The sequence below is a fragment of the Prionailurus viverrinus genome, chromosome A1 (genome assembly GCF_022837055.1).
Source record: "Prionailurus viverrinus isolate Anna chromosome A1, UM_Priviv_1.0, whole genome shotgun sequence".
NCBI classification, from domain to species: Eukaryota; Metazoa; Chordata; class Mammalia; order Carnivora; family Felidae; genus Prionailurus; species Prionailurus viverrinus.
In genome coordinates this window covers 146,455,023-146,478,576 of record NC_062561.1, presented here as the reverse complement: position 1 = coordinate 146,478,576, position 23,554 = coordinate 146,455,023, and the positions used below count along the sequence as shown (strand labels likewise).

General features: G+C 38.0%; 1 protein-coding gene across 19 annotated transcripts in view; it reads right to left on the bottom strand.

Moving 5' to 3' along the window:
• ATG10 (autophagy related 10) overlaps positions 1-23,554 on the bottom strand; it is a 260,981-nt gene that overhangs the window by 13,157 nt on the left and 224,270 nt on the right. Inside the window, exon 7 of one of the 19 annotated variants that reach the window (XM_047862184.1) lies at positions 1,040-1,389. The exons of 17 other annotated variants lie outside the window; for them this stretch is intronic. In XM_047862184.1, coding sequence (XP_047718140.1) covers positions 1,273-1,389 — 117 coding nt within the window. In that variant the 3' untranslated portion in view covers positions 1,040-1,272. Of the gene's footprint in view, positions 1-1,039; positions 1,390-7,969; positions 8,029-23,554 lie in introns of those variants that run through there. One more of the 19 variants, XM_047862292.1, reaches the window with a different exon arrangement.

Here is a 23,554-nt window from a genome sequence, read left to right as displayed (position 1 = left end):
TAAATATGTTGCTAATCATGGCCACTCTTCTAGCAGTGTGTCAAAAGCATCCATAATCACTTCCATGGTTAAACTGTATATGGCCAACACCCAATGCTTTCTCAAGTGTGTCAGCTTCTCTTAGTTGTGGCAAACTAACCAAACCATTAATTACTTCTCAGATACGGATGGAAAATTAATTTTTAAAATACTCAAAAATCCTGGCTTCTAAATATATAAGACTACTGAATACAGGCCTTAAGTCATTATGAATATAATAATGATTATACAATATAGAAAAATAAAAAGTTTCCCCGATGTGATTAGAATTCATATCTTCCCTCATCGTTCACTTAGCAAATATTAAGTCTTCTTGTCTGACAATTTTATAATGATTTAACCCTAACTAACGGCAAATCTATAGTTTTAAAATGTGGCTAATCTTAGCGATATGTTAATGCTGCAGAAGTGACAGAATTCAAAGTGAGCCTTATGACCTGAGCTGATACTATTTTTTCAGTAACATTCAATCAGCTAATCTTGCAAGCCAAACAATTTATATTCAAAGTTACGGTAGAGAATTTACAAATAATTTGAGGTGTCTTATCAGTGTAGACAATCAATCTGGATAATATTCTCCAAAAGCCATTTTTCTGCACTGGAGATTTTTTAAGGTTCATGCCATCAGGAAACATTATCTGCATTTTCTACTCTCTCCTTCAGACAGCCAGAATCAGAGATGAAAGCCGTCTTTCATTTTTAGTTTAGGAATTATGAGCTAGAGTTCAAAAAAATCTAAAACCCTACACCTTATTTGTTTAACATACCATTTTCAGAAATGGAAGAACATCAAAACTGTCAGGATCTTTTTAGTGACATTTCTTAGATCAATTCAGAAGGTAAATTTGTGTGAAAGTACTACCATCTGCTGTCAGTACTAATGAACTGATGCAAATCTGCACTGAGAAAAATGTCAGTGTGGAAATACATGCAGCCAGTGAACTGTGTTAGGCTTACAACTCAATAAACACTTCTACTGGAACAAAGTTCTGCTAAATGGTTTTCCGTGAAAATAGAAATGATGGGTCAGATTTCTATCTCTGTAACTCCAGAGGAGTTATATAGGCACATTCTCCTATGAAATTTAATTTAGCAATGGTTAAATGTCTCATAAAATAAGTCTGACATGAATACTGTGAATTGGTTTCAGAACTATTAGATATGACTATCACAAGGAAATGATAATACTGCACCTTCATTCTTACATCTAATAAAGGAGATGAATTTCTTGGTTCATTTCTTAATTTTCTTGGCTCTCCAGGAGGGCACAAATATAATTTCACATATGAAGCTTTCATCCAGTTGCATATTCCAGACTGATCGAATTTGCCTTCCACTCAGGGTATATTCCTTAGAAATGGAGAGGGATATTTCCCTAAGCCTGCTTCCTCAAGCAGGGAAAGGAAAACGGCTATTGAACGTCTGCAGTATGAGACACTGTACTAAGTGCTTTGCACGGGGTCACCTATCTGAGTAATTCTTTGAGGAAGGCTTTATTGTTGCCACTTGGAGAACGGGTTCAAAGGGATTACACTTAAAGTCATCCATGTAGTAGGGAGCGAAGGACCTCTGAAGTGTGGTCTTACATTGCACCTTCCCACCCCACTGACCAGAGGTGTTGTCAGGGACATTTAATCCTCTCTGTAGTCCATCTCTGCAAAAATCTACTTACTTTTATTTCAAAATAATGTGTTTTCATAAAATTGTAAGGGAAATACATACAGAGAGCTCAGAAAATACAGAAAAGAACAAAGAAAAAAAGCAGGATAACCTAAGACTGACCAATTCAGATTTAATCACTATTTGGTGAATTTCAAACCTTTTCATGTACACATGTTTATAGTCTTCTATTGCTTTTTATTCAATGAACAGAAAGATATGTACCAAGTACCCACTATATGCCAGTCCTGCCATATGTGTTTTTTGGTGGTGTTCTTGAGGTTTCTTTGTCTTTTGTTTTGCAGATTTCTATACTTATTTTTATTTTTTCCCTGTATATATTTTGTTCGGATTTATTTTGTTGTTCTTAATTTTTTAATTTTGCATGGGTACTTAAAAATATGCATAAAGAATATGTAATCTTGAGTTGTTGGCCAGAGTGCTCCCCATGTGCCACTAGATCTAGCCAGGTAATTGTGCTGTCCATGTTTTCGAGATTCTTATCTGTTTGATCTACGAATTTCTAAAAGAAGTTTAAATCTCTCATTAAAATAGTTGATTTGTCCATTTCTGCTTCAAGTCTGTCAATTTTCATTTTCTATGTCCTGAAGCTATGTTATTTGGAGGCATATATCCAGAGAATGAGGCTTTAATACAGTGATCATACTTATCTCTGATTATGCTTTCTTCCCCCAAAAGAACTTTTATCTGCTATAAATATAGCCACACCAACTTTCTACTTACCTAATGCATTTTAAAAATTATTTGCTTTTCAATCTGTGTCCTTATGTTGCATGTATTTCCTATAAAAATAACATAGATTCTTTAAGAAATCCACCTTAATAATCTATCTCTTAAATGGAGTGTTTAGTTCACTTGCAGGCTTTGTGATTACTGATATAATTTTATTTTATTTTTTCTATTTTAGACTTTTTTTACTTATTCTATTTTTAATGTTTCTTTTCCTTTTCACTTGTATTCCTCTGTTGCTTTCCTTTAGATTCAGTATAGGTTCAAATGTTTTTTCTCATTGTTTTTTTTTTCTCTTTTTATTAATTTGAAAGTACAGGCTGTATTTCTAAACTTCTAATAGTTATCCCACAATCTTTAAGTAAATGTTTTACTTAATAAAATACAATTACTCAATCTATTTGCCTTTTCCCCAAATAATTCAAGTAACTTGGAATGTTTAACTCTGATCACTCCTTTCTGATTCCTGCACTACTGTTGTATTTCAGTTGTATCTTTGGCTTTTTTAATCCCATAAATTTTATATTATTAATTTTTGAACTCAGTGTTTGTTGAAATTTACTCACATTTGACTATTCTTTTTGCTTCCTATTTTTTCCCTAGATCTTCAGATATTCATTCTGGGATCATTTTCACTATCATTGAACTACATCCTTCAGAGCACCTCTTAGTGAAGATCTGTAGGTAGTAAATGTGCCACATTGTGAATGCTTTATTTTGTCTCCATTTTTGAAAAAATGAGTGTTTGTGGGTATAAAATTTTAGGTTACAATTATATTCTGTCAACACTTTGAATATATAATCCCATTTCCTTGTGGCTTCCATTTTCTTTTTTCTTTTCTGTTTTGAAGTGAATTATCCATTCTAATTGTCACTTCTTTTAAGATATTCTCTTTCCCTTTAGTGTTTTACCATAATGTGTCTATGTGTCGATTCCTTTTCATTTATCCTGCTCAGATTCACTGAACCTTCTGAATCTGAATATCAGAGTCCTTGCAACAGTCCTGGAAAATTCTCACCAACAGCTTTGTGAATACTCACTCTTCATTCTCTCTAGGCCCTCTTTCTGGAACTACTATCAGACATTTGTTTCTCCTCCTCTCTCCCTAGTATCTCTTAACCTGTTATATTTACCATCTTCCTTTTAGTTTTTGCAACAATGTGTATAATTTCTTCAGAGTCTTCTAACACATTAATGCTTTCTTTAACTATATTTATCTGCTTTCTAGTTAGGCCTTCTAATTAGACGCTTTCCTTTCTGAAGTTTCTATTTGATTGTTTATTACATTTACCTGATTATTTTTGATAGTCTCTTCTTCCTACATTATACTGTCAGTATTCCCTTCCTTTTAAAGAATCATATTCAACATATTTATTTTATATTTTGCACCAAAATTTTTTAACATATGAATTTGAGCATCTGATACTACAGTTTGTGGTTTTTGCTACCTCTCACTTTTAATGGCTTCTTATGAATTCTGTACTTTTTAAACTGTGACTGGGGTGCCTGGGTGGCTCAGTTGGTTAAGCATCTGACTCTTGATATCGGCTTAAGTCACGATCCCAGGGTCATGGGATCGAGCCCCACATTGGGCTCCATGCTGAGCATACAGCCTGCTTGAGATTCTCTCTCTCTCTCTCTCTCTCTCTCTCTCTCTCTCCCTCTCCCTCTCCATCTGCCCCCTCTCCCCTGCTCAGGCATGTACACTCCCTCTCTCTCTCCAATAAAACATTTTTTAAATAAAAAAAATAAATTGTGACCTGGTAGTAGAACTATAAATCTAGTATTTCTTTGATGCCTAGGATTAAAAATGCATCCTTCCAGAGAAGTTTACATATGCTTCTCTCTGGTGCCTAGGGATGGAAAGGGAATAAAAGGGATCCTAATTCCACACTCAACATGTTTAGGAATTTTCTGGGTCTACATCTTTCACTCTTTTTATATGTTCTATACAGAGTAAAGCAGAAAGGGTCAAATGGTTAAGAGAAAAAAAAAACTAATATATAGAGAATAATGGGGAGGCATGCTATTTCATGTAAGTTGGTGAGGGAAGGCTTCTTTGCAAAGGTAACGTTTCAGCAGAGAGCTGACCAAGTAAAGAGCAAGCCAGGTAATTCTTTGGGGAATGAGTATTTTTGGCTTGGGAAGAACAAATGCAAAGACACTAAGATTCTAGTGAGGGAGAGTGCTCGGAGTGTTCCAGAAACAGCATGAAGACCAATGTGGCCAGATGAAATGTAGGGTAATACTGGCAGAAGGAAGACTGGAAAGGTAACCAAAAGGTAAGATCATATAGGGCCTTGCAAAGCATATAAAAGATTTGGACTTTTATTCTGAGTGTGATGGGGAGACATTGGGGGATTTTGGAAAAAGAAGCGACATATTCTGATTTACAGTTTAAAATATCAGTCTGGATATTGGAGAAGGAGAAGGAGAAGCAGAAGACCAGCTAGGACGTGTTGTAGTAACTCAGATATGGTGGTGGCCTATACTAGGTGATGGTAGTGTGGATGGGGGAGAAAGGTCAGGTTTGGGATTTACTTTGAATAGAGAGCCAACAAGATTTGCTAAAGGATTCAATACGCTGTGTAAGAAATAGGAAAGAACAAGGATGACTCCCAACTTGAAGTGTCTATTCATGTTTTCTTGACTATTTGTCTAGTGAGGTTTTGCAGGGGTTTATTATTAATATGTTTTAGCTCTTTTGTACCTTTTGAGGACACTGATCCTTTTCATTCACTCAACCATCACCGTGAGTCATGCAATGGTTCAAATGTTAGAAATATAGTGGTCCATAAACAGGTAATACCTGCTCCCATAAAAGATGCTGAATTACTAAAAATAATTTAAATTTCCAGATTTCTCATTATCTTTAAATTTTATTCATGATGATTTATATGGGGAATATAACATTAGATAATTTAACATATAATTTTTCTTTCATTTCTTTTATCATTCTTGTGTTTAAAAATCCTATTCAGAATTAGAAAACTGGGGGCGCCTGGGTGGTGCAGTCGGTTGGGCGTCCGACTTCAGCCAGGTCACGATCTTGCGGTCCGTGAGTTCGACCCCCGCGTCAGGCTCTGGGCTGATGGCTCGGAGCCTGGAGCCTGTTTCCGATTCTGTGTCTCCCTCTCTCTCTGCCCCTCCCCCGTTCATGTTCTGTCTCTCTCTGTCCCAAAAATAAATAAAAACGTCAGAATTAGAAAACTAGATATTTACTTATATTTATGTACAGTTTACCATTAAATGACTTGCTGTTCCCCAAACACTATTTTTCTTGCCTCCAAGCCTTTGTACATGAGGTTCTCTCTGTTAGGAATACCCTCCCACCCTTTCCTACCTACTAATGTCCATTTTTCTCCTACAGATCTCAGCTTTAAAATTTTTTTTTTATTTCTTTATTTTGAGAGAGAGAGAGAGCATGGGAAAGGGAGTGGCAGAGAGAGAAGTGAGAGAGAATCCCAAGTAGACTCCATGCTATCAGTGCAGAGCCTGACTGGGGGCTCAAACTGATGAACTGTAGATCTCAGCTTTCTTTTACCCCAATCGTGTATCAGTTGCCCTCCCTCTGTGTCCCCACTGCACCCCATGCTTAAGCCTACTGCTCAATTCCACACCATTCTGCACAGGTAATCGACCATTTACAGGAGCCTTCTGTTACTATACTGTAATTTCTTGAGGACAGAGAAAGCATTCTCATTACTATTTCAATCTCAGCATCCATAGCAGTGCCTTTCACCTAGTAGACACTCAATAAATATTAATGGAATGACTGCATAGACAAATACATGCTACTGTACCAAGATAAATTATTGGCATATGCAACCTATTCTGTAAAGGGGAATGTTTGTGTGGAATGCACCAGTGGCCTCCAATGCCACTGTAGGGATGTTAAAGGAAAAGAAACATTCTTTCTCTTTGTCACAAAACCAGGGGCAGAATCTTCTGTACATTTATAGGAGTCTCCAGATAAGATAAAATCTTCACTATCTGTGTTCCCAAATATTTCTTCCAAAGTACATCTAAGAACAAAGGAGAGGGTCTGAAGGCATAGTCAGGAATAACTCTCCATAGAAACTTATGTAACACTATATTCTAAAATCTATCTATTGGCTTCCACACAAAAGATAATATCCTACATTACTACTGAAAAGAACTGATGCACCAAGATGCATATTTTAATTCTCTGAGTTAGCCTATGCCCTGCCACACCACAGTATCCCCCTAAGGTGTGTTATCCAGACACCTTAAGAAACTAAGAAACACTACTAAAATGTATAATACACTCATCACTTTCTACTTAACTCAATCCCATATTAGTTCATGTGTTTTTCTTTTCTTTTCTTTTTTGCTTTACTAATGCATTCAATAAACATCACTGAATACCTCCTGTGGGTAAAACTTTTGCTAAGTATTCATCCATCTATCCATCCATTCACCATTCATTTATTCAACCAATATTTGAGGAGCATCATTCCATACGCCAAGCACTGTTCTAGGCACTAGAGATATCAGCAGACTCAAGACAGAAGCAAAATCTACTCTCATGGGGTTAATAGTCTGGCTTTAGGTACTACAAAGATATCAAACAGCATCCCATTATCTCAACTCCTGGGGTTTACAGTCCAGCTGCACCCCTAGCACTAAAGTCCTGAGTTGCATCTCTAGGGGAGAGAATTCCAAAGGTCAGTAAGTTTTTCACCACTCACTCCCCTCTACTTAGGATTTCTAAAGAGAATGGAAAAGCAGATCCCTAGGGAGAACAGAAATGTCATTTGGCCTGATGGTGGGGGGTGAATCGTAGGACTTGTGAGCAGAAACCAGAAAAGCTGGCAGAGAGAGATGCGCTCTGTGGGCTGGGTTTTGTTTCATTTCATTTTATTTTATTTATTTATTTTCATCATTTGGAGAAGAGGCATCAGGAGGCTTCCCACCCCAGAGAAGATTGTGTGGGGTTCTCAATGACACTAGCAGAAAATGAGATGTTCCCCACTGTGAGATAGAGAGTATCCTGAGGAAGGCCTGCAAGTGCTGGAGGCCAGAGAGGAGGTCGCCAATAAATGAGAATGAAACCACGCTGCAGAGGCGGCCCAGATGCAAGAACCCATGGATGGAAAGACTGTTCCCTGGAGTGATACTCATGGTGAGATCCCGATGCCTCCTCAACTCCTCTTGTCATTCTGCAGATCTAATGCTTGCTGTATTGTGAGGGGTTTCCATGACACTGTGTTGGGTGCCATGCAGTTGGAAACACCAGACTGTGCATGGGGTATGTATTTTCATGAGCTAAGAGGGACCTTGAGTCAAATTGAATAGGACATCTTCTCTTCACTCCTCATCTCTCCCCATGCTCATTAGGGTATCCGCAATTCAAGGGTTACAGAAATCACTCTCATACACAACAGATTATGTACCACTCAAAAGGTACAAATCCAGGAATATGGGAACTCAGACAAAGGAGAGTTCAGTTCTGACTGGTGGAGGAGGGGCAGCGAAGATTTCCTGGAGATATGGCACTTCATCTGTTCCAGGCCTTAACAGTGAGCAAGACTTGGAGAAGCCTGTGGCGGTAGGCTCTAAGACAGAAAGAGATCACCCCAGGTTTAGCGGAAAGGAAGTTAAGTAAGGGACACACAGATTTCCATCTTTTTTTTTTTTTATTTATTTTTGGGACAGCGAGAGACAGAGCATGAACGGGGGAGGGGCAGAGAGAGAGGGAGACACAGAATCGGAAACAGGCTCCAGGCTCTGAGCCATCAGCCCAGAGCCTGACGCGGGGCTCGAACTCACGGACCGCGAGATCGTGACCTGGCTGAAGTCGGACGCTTAACCGACTGCGCCACCCAGGCGCCCCAGATTTCCATCTTTTAAGAAAGACTGAGAAGTGTGGTTAGTTAGAGAAGAAAAAAATATTTATTTTTGTTTGTTGTGTTGGTGACATTGTTACATAATTGAAGCGATCCCTATAAGATCCAAAGAATGCTCTGGAAGTAATCAACACCTAGACAAGGCAAAGAAGCAAGGTTTGAAGTACAAACAATCCCCTCTTATAGTTTTGAAAAGAGATAAAAAAAAAAAAAAGGTGGCGGGGCAGGGGGGAAGAGGTGGGAAATATCCCAGGACAGACTTCTCCCCACTGAGTGTGTGAGGATAAAGATACAAAGACAGTGAGAGAATATTTAAAAATAGATATATGTGGGAAAGAAATGAAAGTCTTGCCCAAATACCCTGAAAGTCTCCTCAGTTCTTGGAGAGGCAGAGGGAGCCCAGAGAAGCTATGCTTTGTTCAAGTTGCACCTGTTGATATTTGTTGGCCAGTTAATTAGGAATAAAATTCTAATGATGTTTGGAGAGTCAGATTTAAAAAAAATAGGAGGGTTCTTCAAATTCATATGCTGCACAGAAGCCACCAGGCTTCCCAGAATTTTTATTAAAAATTACAAACATCACAGCAATAGTTCTTAGACACCACCTCCTCCGCTAACAAAAAACTTTCCTTTCATGGCTCCAGAGGGAGTCCAGAAACTAATTCTCCCACTCCTGCCTACATCTACAAAGGGCTCCCTCCCTAAGCTGCTGACAGTCCCAACTCCAACTCCTGGATTAGAAAGCAGAGTTTGAATATATTTATAGACTCTATACGGGTTGTTGCTTTAAGCAACACCGTTAATATGCCAGAATTCTGAGCTCCCAAACTTATTCAGTTATCAATTTGTTGTACATTATTTAATCTCTCAGTATTTTGATATGCAAAATAGAAATAGCACTGCTGGTACTTCACAGGGTGAAAGGAGATAACCAACAAGACCATTATGAAGCTTGCTGGGGGAAAAAGAGCTTATGTAAATGTCTATTAATTAAATAGGAACGGCTGCACAACTAGGTCAGGCATGATGATAAGACTGAACAACCCATCCCAGCCACCAGCATCAAAAAGAAGAAATGAACATTTAATCTGGAAAGCACTTGTTGGTTGCATTTTATAAAGAATATTAAATTGTAATATTCTGTATCATAACACAGAGTAGAGTATTTCAGACCATCCTCAAAGAATTCTTTGATAGAACAGAAACTTATTAGAGACAACAGCCAAAAACAAAAACAAAAAAGCAAGCCAATTACTAATGAAGAACTTGTAAAAAGCTAATCAAAGCTCTCATCCAGAGAAAATGAGAAAATCTGAGGCTCAGAATGATTTTGTATATTGATGAGATTTTTATATAGCGTCACAGAAAGAAAAATAAAGCAGATTTGAATGAAGACAAAAAGGACTCTAAGTCTCTGTTTAAAAGCCTTGTTGTGTTCCCTATCAACGTTTTTATTAAAATGTCCTGTTCCGGTAGAAACATCCATTTTTTAAAAATACCTGATCGGTGATGGTGTCAGTAGAGGACACTGTCAGTGTGTCTCTAGTCAAACCCCTAAGTGTTGGAAGAATGTTTATTTGGCCTCCACCCATTTTTGTAGAAAATTACTCAGAGGGGTGGCTTATCCAAGGTCATGACACTCAGAAATGATAGAGCTGAGACTCATGTCCAGATTCCAGAATAGAACGTAGTCTCTCCCTGCCATTGCCAAGCCTGCTAAGGACTAAATGTAGCACTTCAGCATGAAACAACTTGCAGGCATTACATTTATTCTATTTTTGTCTTAAAGGAAAACAATTGGGAGCTTGTTCTTTCCAAGCATTAATTCTTTTTTTCCCACTTCCACTACATTACATAATGGTGACCATTTTTGGCTTACCGAGTCTATTTCTGAGATACTCACTAAAACAGTGACCATATTTTAGAGCTAGGTATGTTGGGGCATAATAGAGAGGTGAATCAGCAATCACAAAATTCAAGGATTTTCAAGAACAAACTTAAAAACAACCTAATTCATTGATAATCAGATATTAATGTACGGCAACTACCATCCAGGAAGATGTTTTATGAGCAATACAAAAGAAACTAGCAGTCTTTTAGTACAATCACTTTTTAGAATGGTGCCAAATAGAATTTTAAAGCAATGAAAAGGCATACAGATGAATCTTTAAGATGATTTCTTAATATCACAATGCTCTCTTCAGATAAATATAATCAATATAAATTCCTAATGAAAGCACCCTAGTTTACAGCTAACATTTATGTATTTCCTTCCTGCTTCTTATACAACTTTGGTAATAAAAAAGATTCCCTTTACTCCCAGAAGCAGATTTCCCAGTGATTTGAGTTAAAATTAGTTTTTCTTTTTAGAAGATCTCTCAAAAGAGACTACCTGAAGAAAATTCCTAAGGAGGTGATAAACCCATTATAAATCTGTTATTACTTATCTAATAATGAAACATGTTAGGGGAAGATATGACCTACAAAAATTTAGCTACTACTGGGGCACCTGAATGGTTCAGTCAGTTGAGTGTCTGACTTCAGCTTAGGTCATGATCTTGCAGTCTGTGAGTTGGAGACCCATGTGGGGCTTGCTGCCCTCAGCACAAAGCCTGATCCAGATCTTCCATCCCTCCCTCTCTCCACCCCTTCCCTGCTTGCATGCACATTCTCAAAAATAATAAATAAATCTTTAAAAAAATTATTTAAAAAATTTAGCTACTATGAGATATTTTTCCCACTTTTTAGACTACTAATAATTTGAAACTAGGTAACAAAAACAATGCTACTAACAGGCTATAGTATTAAGAAATTATACTCCTCTATATAAAACTGTAATCACAGATTTTCTTCAGACAATAATTGCATCCTGGTATTTGCAAACATATATTAGAGAGAGAAATAATCTGGTACATATGGGCAAGAATGGCAGTTTCTTATTTTTAAAGATATTTTATTAAAAATGTAAGGAATGTCAGGATAAAAAAAATGTATATTTTAATCCAATTTCCCAACCAAATCCATTTTTTTACATTTCTCCATAGTAACTTCTGTTGGAATTTTAAGAACTGATTTTTATAGCTTGGATATAGTTCAGTATTTTCTAGACAAGAAAGTACAGGACACAAAAAAGAGAGTCTAAAACTGAAAAAGAAAACTGGTACTGGGAAATTCACAGGCTTTCCACATGGACTTAAGGCAGAGCTCAGAAGTCACTGTTATTTTCCCACATGTCCTCTCACACCAGCAGTCAATGAATCTCATGATTGCTTCAGACTCAGTCATCCTTAAGTTTTTGTTCTTCCTTTTTCTTAAAGGCTGATTGCTTCCCAAATTTATTGATCTCTATCCTTCTACCTATCTTTCATAGTTATGTACACCGTGTATATATAATTTTGTGATTCATTTTTTCTTCTTACCTTGTAACATTATTTCGTATATACTTTCCTATATTTTGCTTACTCCTTTTAACTTTCTTTTTAGGTATATAATATTCCATCTGGTTGATATAATAGACTTTACAATTATTCCACTGTTAAATATTTAGACCGTTTTCCAGTTTTATACTATTATACATTGTGCATGCATGCATGTGTATTATGGACTACAGATTATTTCCTTATAATCAAATTTTAGGAATGAGTAAAAACAGTGGGGATATCAATATAGCTGTTGATCTATATTATTACCACATTTCCCTCCAAAATTATAAAACTAATATAATTGCCACCAATACAAACTACTTGACTAATCCCTCAATGTTTTAAATAGCAATGTCTTAATGTTAGAATTAAATCCTCCTTGGGAATATTTCACAAAAACATCGCACAGACTTTACAAAAACTCTAGGCAACTAGCTTAGGATTTATGCCATTTTGGACTTGGCCATAGGATACAGCCCTTGGGAATTAGTGACTTGGTGAAGGACAGTAAATATATGGAGAAGGGTTAGGGCTCAGGGTGGGGTTTGGTGACTCTCTCAAATGCTTGTAAACACATTATGTTCCTGGATGCTGCTTTTCCAGATTGGCTGGGGCAGGGTCAGCAACTTTTCACAAGCGGCATGCCAAAGCTTCGATGTCTCAGAGGAGGCCTGCATTATCTGACCTGAGTCTCCAACAATTGATACCTGGGTCTCAAATGGCCATTAAAGTAGGCCATAACAAATTACATTAAGGAAAGTTCGTGCTCTCCTCGGATTTGGTGGCAGTTGGTATAAATATGACTACAGTATTATCAGATCACTCCTCTAAAAGCTCTGGGCTTTCCTTGGCAAGGGTCTGGAAAATAATGTTAAGTGTAAAAACCCAGCACACAGCCTTGTATATTCATTATGATTACAACCATGGATATGCAGACACAAAACTTGCACACTAAGAAATTGGCATCCAAACTTCCATCTTGAGGCATGGCACGAAATAAGAATGGCAAACTGATGTAAATATAATCGTCAATAAACACACCTGAGGGAATGTGAATTTTCTTCAACACCTTTTTTTTTCTTACATTGAAAACACTCTATTTTTAGCATGTTCCTCATGAGGCCCATTCTTTTTTTTTTCTTTTTTTTTTTTGGTCTTAGCTGGTGGTCTTCCAGTAGTAGTAACAGCTGCTTTTCCAGCATGATGTAAAAGCCTCAAAGCATTCATCCAGCAGAAGAGTCTCCCCATTTTGGCCTCAGGACAAGATCCACTCTGAAAGAGCCCATTCTACAACTACAAACAGATCAAAGGACAAATCCAGCTTCCCCTTCAAAGGAAGGGCCCTCTCCCATGCATCACATACTAATCAACTTGGGAGTGCATGTGTTGTCCATACACTGACCTTCTCTGTGAAGCACTGGAGATATTCAGCCGCGTTAGTCCACATAGAGTCAATTTGACTTTCTGCCAGGAAAGCCTCAGAATTCTAGAATTTTACTTAGTTTTCTAACTTGATAAAGGAGATGGTATTCTTTTTTTTTTTTTTTTTTGATGTTTTAGTATTTATTTTTGAGAGAGAGCATGAACAAGGGAGGGGCAGAGACAGAAGGAGACACAGAATCCAGAGCAGGCTTCAGGCTCTGACCTATCAGCACAGAGCCTGTCATGGGGCTCAAAGATATTATTCTTAATACCTATGTTCTTAATACCTAGTGTTCAGGGGCGCCTGGGTGGCGCAGTCGGTTAAGCGTCCGACTTCAGCCAGGTCACGATCTCGCGGTCCGTGAGTTCGAGCCCCGCGTCAGGCTCTGGGCTGATGGCTCAGAGCCTGGAGCCTGTTTCCGATTCTGTGTCTCCCTCTCTCTCTGCCCCTCCCCCATTCATGCTCTGTCTCTCTCTGTCCCAAAAATAAATAAAAACGTTGGGAAAATACCTAGTGTTCATAAAACAGAAATTAAAAAGGTAATTTTATAACACTACTTTCACTTACATCTTTACTCCTACAAGTCAGTGTCTTATCCCAATGTCTATGAACATTTTTGCTTATACACACCTACTCTTAAAAAATATATATCTTGGGGCGCCTGGGTGGCGCAGTCGGTTAAGCGTCCGACTTCAGCCAGGTCACGATCTCGTGGTCCGTGAGTTCGAGCCCCGCGTCGGGCTCTGGGCTGAGGGCTCAGAGCCTGGAGCCTGTTTCCGATTCTGTGTCTCCCTCTCTCTCTGCCCCTCCCCCGTTCATGCTCTGTCTCTCTCTGTCCCAAAAATAAATAAACGTTGAAAAAAAAGTTTAAAAAAAAAAAAATATATATCTTATAGGGGTGCCTGGGTGGCTCAGTTGGTTAAGTGTCCAACTCTTGATTTTGGCTCAGGTCATGATCTTGCAGTTTGTGAGATTGAGCCAGGCATCAGGCTCCACGCTGATAGCACAGAGCCTGCTTAGGATTCTCTCTTTCCCTCTCTCTCTGCCCCTTCCTTGCTCGTGCTCTCACTCTCTCTCACTCTCTCTCAATGTAAAATAAGTTGACTTCCAAAATTTTTCATTAAAAAGTTGCAAATGGTATAATTTCCAGTATATTGTAAATATTCACCATTTTAAATATATGCTATTATACATATACACAATTGTAAGGATTATCATGTCACTCTCTTAAATGTAATCAAACATAAATGCCACAGCATTATAATACCCACTATCATTCATTTAAAAAAATATATGAACAATTGGATATTTTACATTTTTCTCCTTGATTTTATCTCCATTCTGCTTCTGTCAAAGAATTTTACCCTAATGTATATTTTATGCTTAAAAGCTTTTTATTGATCCTATTCTTGTAAACAAAAGCATATAGACAGAAAAGAGTTCATTTTCCAAAATTTCCCATGACCATTCTCCTCTAAGTGCTAAATTAACTAAGATGTCTGAGTTTTAATTGTAATTATTAATATTATTTAGTTAATCAAAACTAAACATTTAAAATTTGGCAAAAAATAAAAAGTGAAATATTTTTGGAAATCATAATAGCACCACTTAGTATGAACTACAGGTCATACTTTTTTCATACATGTATGAACCCACTTAATCCTCACAACACTCTACTATTGTTATCTCCATTTTATAGATGCCCAAACTAAGGTTGAGATAGCTTAGATGACTCTTCTAGGTCGCAGAGCCTGGATCCACACACAGACTTTCTGGCTCCATAGTCCAGTCACTTATACACTGTCCTATACTTCTTGGCTCGTAAAAATAGAGATTGAGGGCAGAAGAGGGGGGCTAAAATAAAGGCATGGTCCAGTTGCTCCTTTTAGTGCCCCGGCTGAGCCATATGCCACGGTAAGGGATGCGATGGGTACGAGGCATGCCTTTGTTTTGTACAGTGGCAGAAAGGCAAAAAGGGAAAGTGGGAAAGGAAAATCTTGGCCACAAGTGCCTTTTCAGACAGATGGATTTTATGAGAGGGTGCATATGGAAGTAGAAGATCTGGAAATTAATTCCTTTAGAACTCTCCATAACCCTCCCCCACTACACACACACACACACACACACACACACACACACACACACACACCCTTTGGGAGGTCTTAGTATACACCCAGGGGTACATACACTCCAGTTTGAATGCAACTGGTCTACTCAGTCTCTGATACAATAAAAATAAATTAGAGGTGGTGTTTTGTGAAACATTTTTAATGCTTTAGAAACAAAATTTAATTAAAATTTAAATTATTTTAACCCTTGAATTTTATTTTAAAATGGCAGTTAATTTTAATAATTTGGAAGGACACAAATGTTAAAATGTAACAGGATAGTAATAAGCATAACTATAATCTACATGGTAGTTTTATAATGATTAGATGTAATGCATGAAAAGATAGCAGGTCAGTAATAGAGCCATGCATAAAACCCTCCTCTCAAAATCTTTATTTGCATTTCTATTACTGAAATCATTTCCTAATAATGAAGTTGCCATGAGAGAAGCTCCATTACTGAGGAATCACTGTTACAGAAACAACATTATTAAAGCATTGCTAGGTACAGGAACTTTTATTAGAATGATACAAGTTGTATATCACTGTAATAAAGCTTCCATTATAATCCTAATTGCATAAAGCTGTGTTTGAGTAGACCAATGCTAGAGCTATAGGACTTTTAATAAAGTATCAAAATAATGCTGTGGTAATAGGATTGTTTAGCATACTAATACTTCAGGGAAGGCTGAACTGACTAATGGATGATGTTTACGTCACTGATTACACACACTATACCAAGAATTAAAAAGAACTCTCATGTACTTTAGTAACATGCAGCACAGAAATGTATGTGTTGAGGTATACATACCAGCTCTCTTTGATATAACAACTCAGTCTGTCTAATTCACCTCCTGGTACAAAAGCAAATTGCTAAAATGGACGTTTGTAACTGTGATACTTAAGAGGTTTAATGTTCAGATCTATAGAGAGCTCCTTATCAAAAAGTTAATAATAAATTATATACACCCACAGACACCCAAACAGGCATATCTTGAGAACTGCCTGTTAAAAGAACTATTGGAGAATTTGAGTTTTTGTTGGTGGAAGACAGAAGGTGGGAGGGGAGAGGGAGGGAGGGAGGGAGGGAAGAAGAGAGAGAGATTAAATATTATATGGATAATTCACTCTAAAATGCTACTCTATATCATACATAAATGATAGTATGATCCTTCAGAGTTACAACTAGAAGTTACTATCAGACTTAGGTTCATACCAGAGAATTTTAGTTTATTTGTACAAATGTTTGTTTTTGTGTTTGCTGTAATGGAGTCAAGTATTCGGCGGTTCCCTCTAGAAGCATATATAATATTCACCACCAGAGACCACCAGAGAGCCATCCAATCACTCAGTAGGCAGGGAGATGCTCCTTTATATACCTGCTGTGTGGATACCAGCAAGGAAGACACCAGGCCATCTGAAAAGGGCCTCAGTATAGGCTACAGCAGCAGAGGCCTGAAGGTGGCTCTGACAGTCATATTCAGGTGATGGGGCCAAAGCCATTTTGGTTTTGAGATCAATTTTGGCAGACAGATTGACCTGGAGTCTGCTTGGACAGCAAAGTACTTAAACTTTTGAACAGTGTCTCCTTTCCATAGTTCCCCCTTGACCTCTGCCTTACCGATGTCACAAACTGCAAACAGTTGGGTGAGGTTGACTCAAGGGCCCAGAAAGTTAATTTTCCCTACTGACTCAGGTGATGAAGCAAAATGTGAACATTCCCATAGTGTGATGCTTCCCATATCTTCGTATCACCTGAGAGGAAGGTACATGATTTTATTTTTTACTGTATGGTCAGCTGGGATATGTTATTTTTTAGGATTCTAATACTTTCTGATTAAAAATGATCAACCCAAACTAATTTGCACTGAAACAATGAGACACTGTTTCTAAACATTTTTTTTTTCAAAAAAAAAAAAAATCTCTTGAGGCAGGAGTGTGTGACACAGACATAAAAGGGCTTAATTATCCAACTGGTCAACTAAACACTTGCAAAAACAGAAGTAACCTAAATATTTGAAGGTATTTCAACTTCCATGAATCTAACCAGAAATTTGAAATCAGATAACTTTGAACCAAAAAAAACAAAAACAAAAACAAAAACAAACAAACAAACAAAACCCCACAAACTTTGAATGTTGACATTCATGCAAGTTTGCAGCTTTCAATTCACTGATGTCCTTATTTTTAACACATGGGGGGGCATCCCAATCTTTCCAATCAGGCCTTGCAAGGAAGAGCTAAACTCTCACTGAGAAAAGAACAGATTCTTACACAAAAGCCTTACATCAGTGTGGTGAAGACTCAAGAGGCTTGAATAAATAAATACTGATTGATTGATTTCTTTGGAAACTGATTCTAACTTCACCACCTCCCATTTCCCAATCTTCTCCACAAACATTTTGTTAGTATACCCCAGAGCATAGCTTTCCTTAAACCAACCCCTCTCCCTGCCATTTCCTCTATCTCCTTGAAGACAATCCAGTCCCACATACCACCTGTCTCCCTCTAGCCTGCCGCAGCCTCCTATCTGGTTTCCTTTGCTCCCGTCTCTCCACTCTCTCACCTTGCACAGACACTTGATTCATCACTCCAATTACCAATTTTACGTCACTCTCTTGCTCAAAATTATTCCTCATTACTCACTGCCTATTAAGCAAAGTTAATCCTTTTGGGGGCATGAATCCCTTTCAATATCCTAAAAGGGCTGTGGACCTTAGAATAATGCATAATGCACACAGCTTTTTGTCTACAATTCAAGGGGTTCTCATACACTTGAAGCCTGGGGGGGTTGTGATCCTGAGATAAGAAATCCAAAACTATGAAGCTTGAACTATGTGGCCTTCTATTCGGTTTCTCTGCAAGCTGGCATCAAACTATCTTTAAAGCCTTCTATTTTATCAGAAAACCCCTAATCACAGACAAGTAGAGTGAGGTCTGCACTGAGCCCCCACCACATGCCAGGAACTCCTCTTAAGCCCCAAAGACATACAGCAAATGAAACAACAAAAGTTCTTCTGTTGCTCATACTCTAGAAACCCAGTTATCCTGATGTGTCTTGTCACACCTTGCTACTACTGCATATCCTCAAAGGCACAGAATGTTTTAAAACCTGGCTCTTCGTGTATCTTATACTCCTTTCAATCAGGTTTGTTCTCAACTCTCAGTATACCTTGTGTTTCCTCATCTCTGTGCTGATGCCCATAGAATAATCCTTCATCTTCCTCCCCATCTACCAAATAATCACTGAAAATTTCAAGCCCTTCTCTCTCTCTCTTTTTGGGAAGTTTTTCTAGAACCATTTCAGCTCACAGTAAATCTCTCTTCTTATAATCTCTATCAGTAATCTTGTACTTTTTCATATACTCCCTATAGCACCTCTTTAGAGCTGTCTTATTATAGAACTTATTATTGATTAATTCTGCTGTGTAATCTGTGAATTATCACCCCATCTTTGGAAAGGGAGACCATGCTGTAGATTTCTATTTCCTGGCCACTGCTGTCTATCACAGTGCTTCTCACACACACCACCACGAACTCTCTATTTGTTGGTTATTGCTGATTGATGGCAAGAGAAGACACCGCTGAGATGATAAAACTTCTCTCTAACTTTCAGGGGTGATCCAGAGAAATTTCAGAGAACCTTTATCTGCTTGGGGATGGATAATATAACCAGAGTGATGCACAACTTAGCAAACCAACCCAACCACTGTTATTCATCATTCTGACTGTGAGCCACCTATGTGCAGTCATCAGCATGCAGACAATATGTAATAAGGTTGTTTATATTCTAAATAATAATTTGCTTTTGCCATCTACATATGGCAGAGATTGGATGCATTCTTATCTGACCTAACCTTCATGTTAATACCTTAATCACAATCTTTGAAGGCAACAAAAGGGCATCTTCAAACAAACAAACAAACAAAAAACCAGATAGCAGATGATAATGGTGTACTGAATGCAGTCTTGGTTGGTGCTATTAGTCACTGTAAATGCATTTGCTATCTCTGTCTGCATCTATAACTCTCACCATCATTTCCTCGCAGAGTAAACAAATGTTGCTTATAAACTTCACCGTACAGCCTGTCTTTGTAGGATTTTTAGCCTACCAATGTGCTTAACAGAATCAAATGCCTTGTTAAAACCAAGTATATGGCATACAAATTACAATGCTATTCTTAGGACTGTATCAGAGATGGTGTGACTAAATTTCTTAAGCATGATACTTGTTTTCTTTGAAACCTGAGAGAACAACATGTCTTGATTGTTATCCTGGGATGTACAGTTCTACTCATGCCCATGCAACTGCATGGCTGATGTGCCTCTGAAATCCTGAAGAGTATCTTCTACCTTCCAGAGCCCAGGGCTATCTCCATGTGGGGTGCTATTTACCCCAGTGGCAGATATCCACAAAGCTACAATCACCAAATGCTCCACCAAATGATGATCGTTTGATGGCAAAAAAAATATGAGTGTATCTCTCTATAAGTATAATGTTATTTGTGATTTGATCTTATGTCCTATACTAACCACATAGTAGTATTAATTTTGAATTTGCTAAAATTGTTAGTGGAGACTATGTTTATCATCAACTTGAGATAGGATAATTAACAACACTAACAACTAATATTTATTGTGTGGTTGCATACTGTGTGCAAGGACCTATTCTTTTTTTTTAAATGTTTATTTATGTGTTTTGAGAGAGAGAAAGCACACAAGTGAGTGGGGTAGAGGGAAAAAGGGAGAGGGAGAAAGAGAATCCCAAACAGGCTCCACGTTTAGTGCAGAGCCCGAGTGTGAGGCTCAATCTCACAACCATGGGATCATGTCCTGAGCCTAAATCAAGGGTCGGACACTTAACTGACTGAGTCACCCAGGCACCCACTGGGACCTATTCTAAATATTTTATATTTATTATTTTATTTAATCCATGCAACAACTCCATGAAGTATTGTCACTATTTTCCAGATGAGGCCTACAGAGGATCTGTCCCTTGCTTCACGACTAGTTTGGAAAAGCCAGCATTTGAATACAAGCAGTTTGGCACTAAATGAATGTTCTTAGCCACTATGTTTGTTATACTATGTTAGTGCACTTGACATATGGCCTCTCATTTCCTTGGTTACACAATTGGTTCCAAATTGGGAAGCAGAGGTAACACTAACTCTACCTGTTTTTGCCATGTCAAAGGAAAAATGGTGTTAGATATTTATCATGATTCCAAGCATATTGTGTTCAATGGGCTGGTCTATAGATGGGTGTCTAGTATTAATAATTTTGATTTTTCCTCCAAGAAACCTTTACCTTGACAACAAAACATGTTCCATGCAAGTGTTTTTATTATTGGCTTTATGATGACCAATACTTTGTCTGACTAGATGGTTCCAGCTAAAAGAAGCACAAAATCACCATGAATGTTTCTGTTCCTTCTGTAACACTGGGGAGAGGGTACTAGTCAAACCATCACAGACGTTTTCCCTGATAGCTTCTGCTTCTCTAGCACAGGAAGACATACACTAATCAATATCACATTTTGGTCTACTTCAAGCATGACTTTTCATGCAACTCTGATACAAGCTTCTTTGTTAACACCATTTACTAGAAGAGTAGCTAAACATTTATCTGGTGAATATTCTGATTGGAGTGCAAAATCAGGGTTTCGGGATAGGAAATAATGCTGAATTTGCTGACTACATACTCAAGGACTATTGGCCTTCTGTACTGCCTCTATATTCCTCTAGCATATATTAGTCTGAATCATTTATTTGACACTTAGATTTACTTGCTGCTATTATTAATTTTACTCACTTGCATCTATATTTTTGCATGCTTGCATCTTATATTGTCAGCATCAGGTCCATGAACCTTCTCCACAATGTGGATTCAGTCCAGTCAAATGGCCCAATCATTGTTGCCTTGGCTCTGGCTTCTTTGTTGGAAGAGCCTCAAAGTGAACAGACACTAAGACAAGTTGCCGGTGTTGCCCCATCCCTGTGATAATCAGACATCTGGGTGGTTTCTAAATTATTAGTGCACTTGGCATCTGATCTACAATCTGAAGGTAAAAAAATGTACGTACATAATTAAAAAAAAAACTCTATCAGATCATTTCATGTTAACGAACATTTATTAGCCCTCGGTTATACAAAAGTTACACACTGCTTATGCATGCTACAAAATAAAGTAAAATATAGCCACTGCTGTGGAAGCGGTTGCACTTAAGTAGGGAGCGTATATCTTTGAACAGTTTCCAGTTGGTATTGTAAACAGAAATGCAGCGGCATCAGAGGGCTAGGCATGAAAACTCAGAAAGGATCACTAGGCCAGGTGGGAAAGTGCTCCAACTAGAGAGGAACAAAGGCTCGGAGTTGCAAAAACAGCCTGGTGTAGAGCAGGCCACAGAAAGATGGAGAACATGAGAGAAAGAAGTCACGTGTGTGGGGAAAAGCTGGATCATGTATCTCCTCAACCAGCACTCTCAGCCTCAGCCCCTTCACCGATTCTTACAAACTTTCCCTCCTAATATTTCCCTCTAACACTATTTCCCTCCTAATATTATTACTTCTCCATCCCTATGATTATTAGTCCCCTTGAGTAACCTTCTAATCAAAAACACAGGAATGCTAGCATTTCAAAGTGAAGCTGGAGAATCACTGCATACATGTTGAAAGAACAAGCCTTCCGTGGTAGAGCGTCTGTTCACTTGTCCTGCCCCATCTCTGACTTTCTCCCCTGTCCTGCACACATTAAGGAATGATTAGAGCCTGTTCCTGGCCATGGCTTTGGGATTCTGCACACACTGCTTACTTCCTTTTACCCTGCTCCCCTTCCCCATGTGTGTGACTAATGAACTCCTATTCAGCTCCATCTAGGAGGCCTTCACTCATCCTCACAGACAGGAAAACTGCACTTGTTCCTTCCCCATCTCTTTACACACTATCATGACGACTCTTAACCTACTGTTTTGAAACTGCTGTTTGCAGAGTCATCTCTCCACCAGAATATAAGTTCTTCGAGGGCAAAGACTATGTGTTAACTGTGTCCTAACCTCAGCACTAACCATAGCTCCTTGCTCATAATAGGTGCTCATTTAGTATCTGTGAATGAAAGAAAGAGAAAAAATGAATTACTGCTACTCTCTCCTCAGATTCTAATATTAAGCCCAGAAGTAATAAAGCATGTAGATCAAATCATATAATTTAAATCAGCTATCTAGAAGTAATGTTCCCATGTGAATTAAGCCTTCTCTATGTGGCCAGGTAGACTCCAGCTAATAGGATGTTGGACTGTTTTAAGTGATTAGCTTAACAGTCCACATGGGATAGTGCACTGACTTGATATTAGGCTGGTAGCCTGACCCCCCAGGAACATAAGGCTCAGTGAAGGTGACTGGTGAAAATCTCTTCACTATCTACAATGACACAGTTGATCAGAGAGAACTATTTGGATTATAAAACCATTACACATCAACAACTGTAGAATCTAGTAAACAGTCAGTGCCTATTAAATGTTGACTACTAGTACAGTCCTTTCACTAAAAAGTAAGAGAATCAGTGGAACCACGGTTCTACCATGCTAATTAATTCTCTGTGTGAAAAGAAATGCTAATCTCCATTTTAAAACATCAATCATGGAAAATAAACTGAAATGTGACCAGATTTTAAAATGCTACTTGTTCTAAAATCAGATGTAAATTAAAGCTTCCAGGATTCTGTAAGAGGCGATTATATGGTGCTAAGAAACTCCATTTAAACTCAATCTTCTAGGAAACTTTAAAATACTTTTTCCAGTTTGAAACTGTTCTCTAATATCACCCTTTATATGCTTTCCTTGTCTAAGAAGCTTTGCTCTATAAAAATTTCTCCCAATTTCTAAGTGAAATATTACAGGATTTCCCAGAAGCATTAGCGACGGTTTCTTAGCAACTGTTGATATGTCTCAAAACAACCTGAGACAATCTTCTCTGAGACATAGAGTCTCTCCCTCTCTCTGCTAACAGAATTCCACAATATGGCACAAAAGATTCGTGTGGCTAAAAATAACTGCCGACACACATTTTTAAAGTTGACGGAGTTTTAATGATTTAAGTCTTCCATATCACAGCTTTGGATAGGTGTGCCTCAACAACAGTATATCAAAGGGTTCTGAGCAGAGAGATTTTAGAATCTTTTTCTTTTTTAATCACACCATTAACACCCTTGACATTTCAGAAATAATGTTTATCGATTTTGGTGTTAGCACTCCCATAAATTAAGTGATGTAATGGACGGAATTATTGT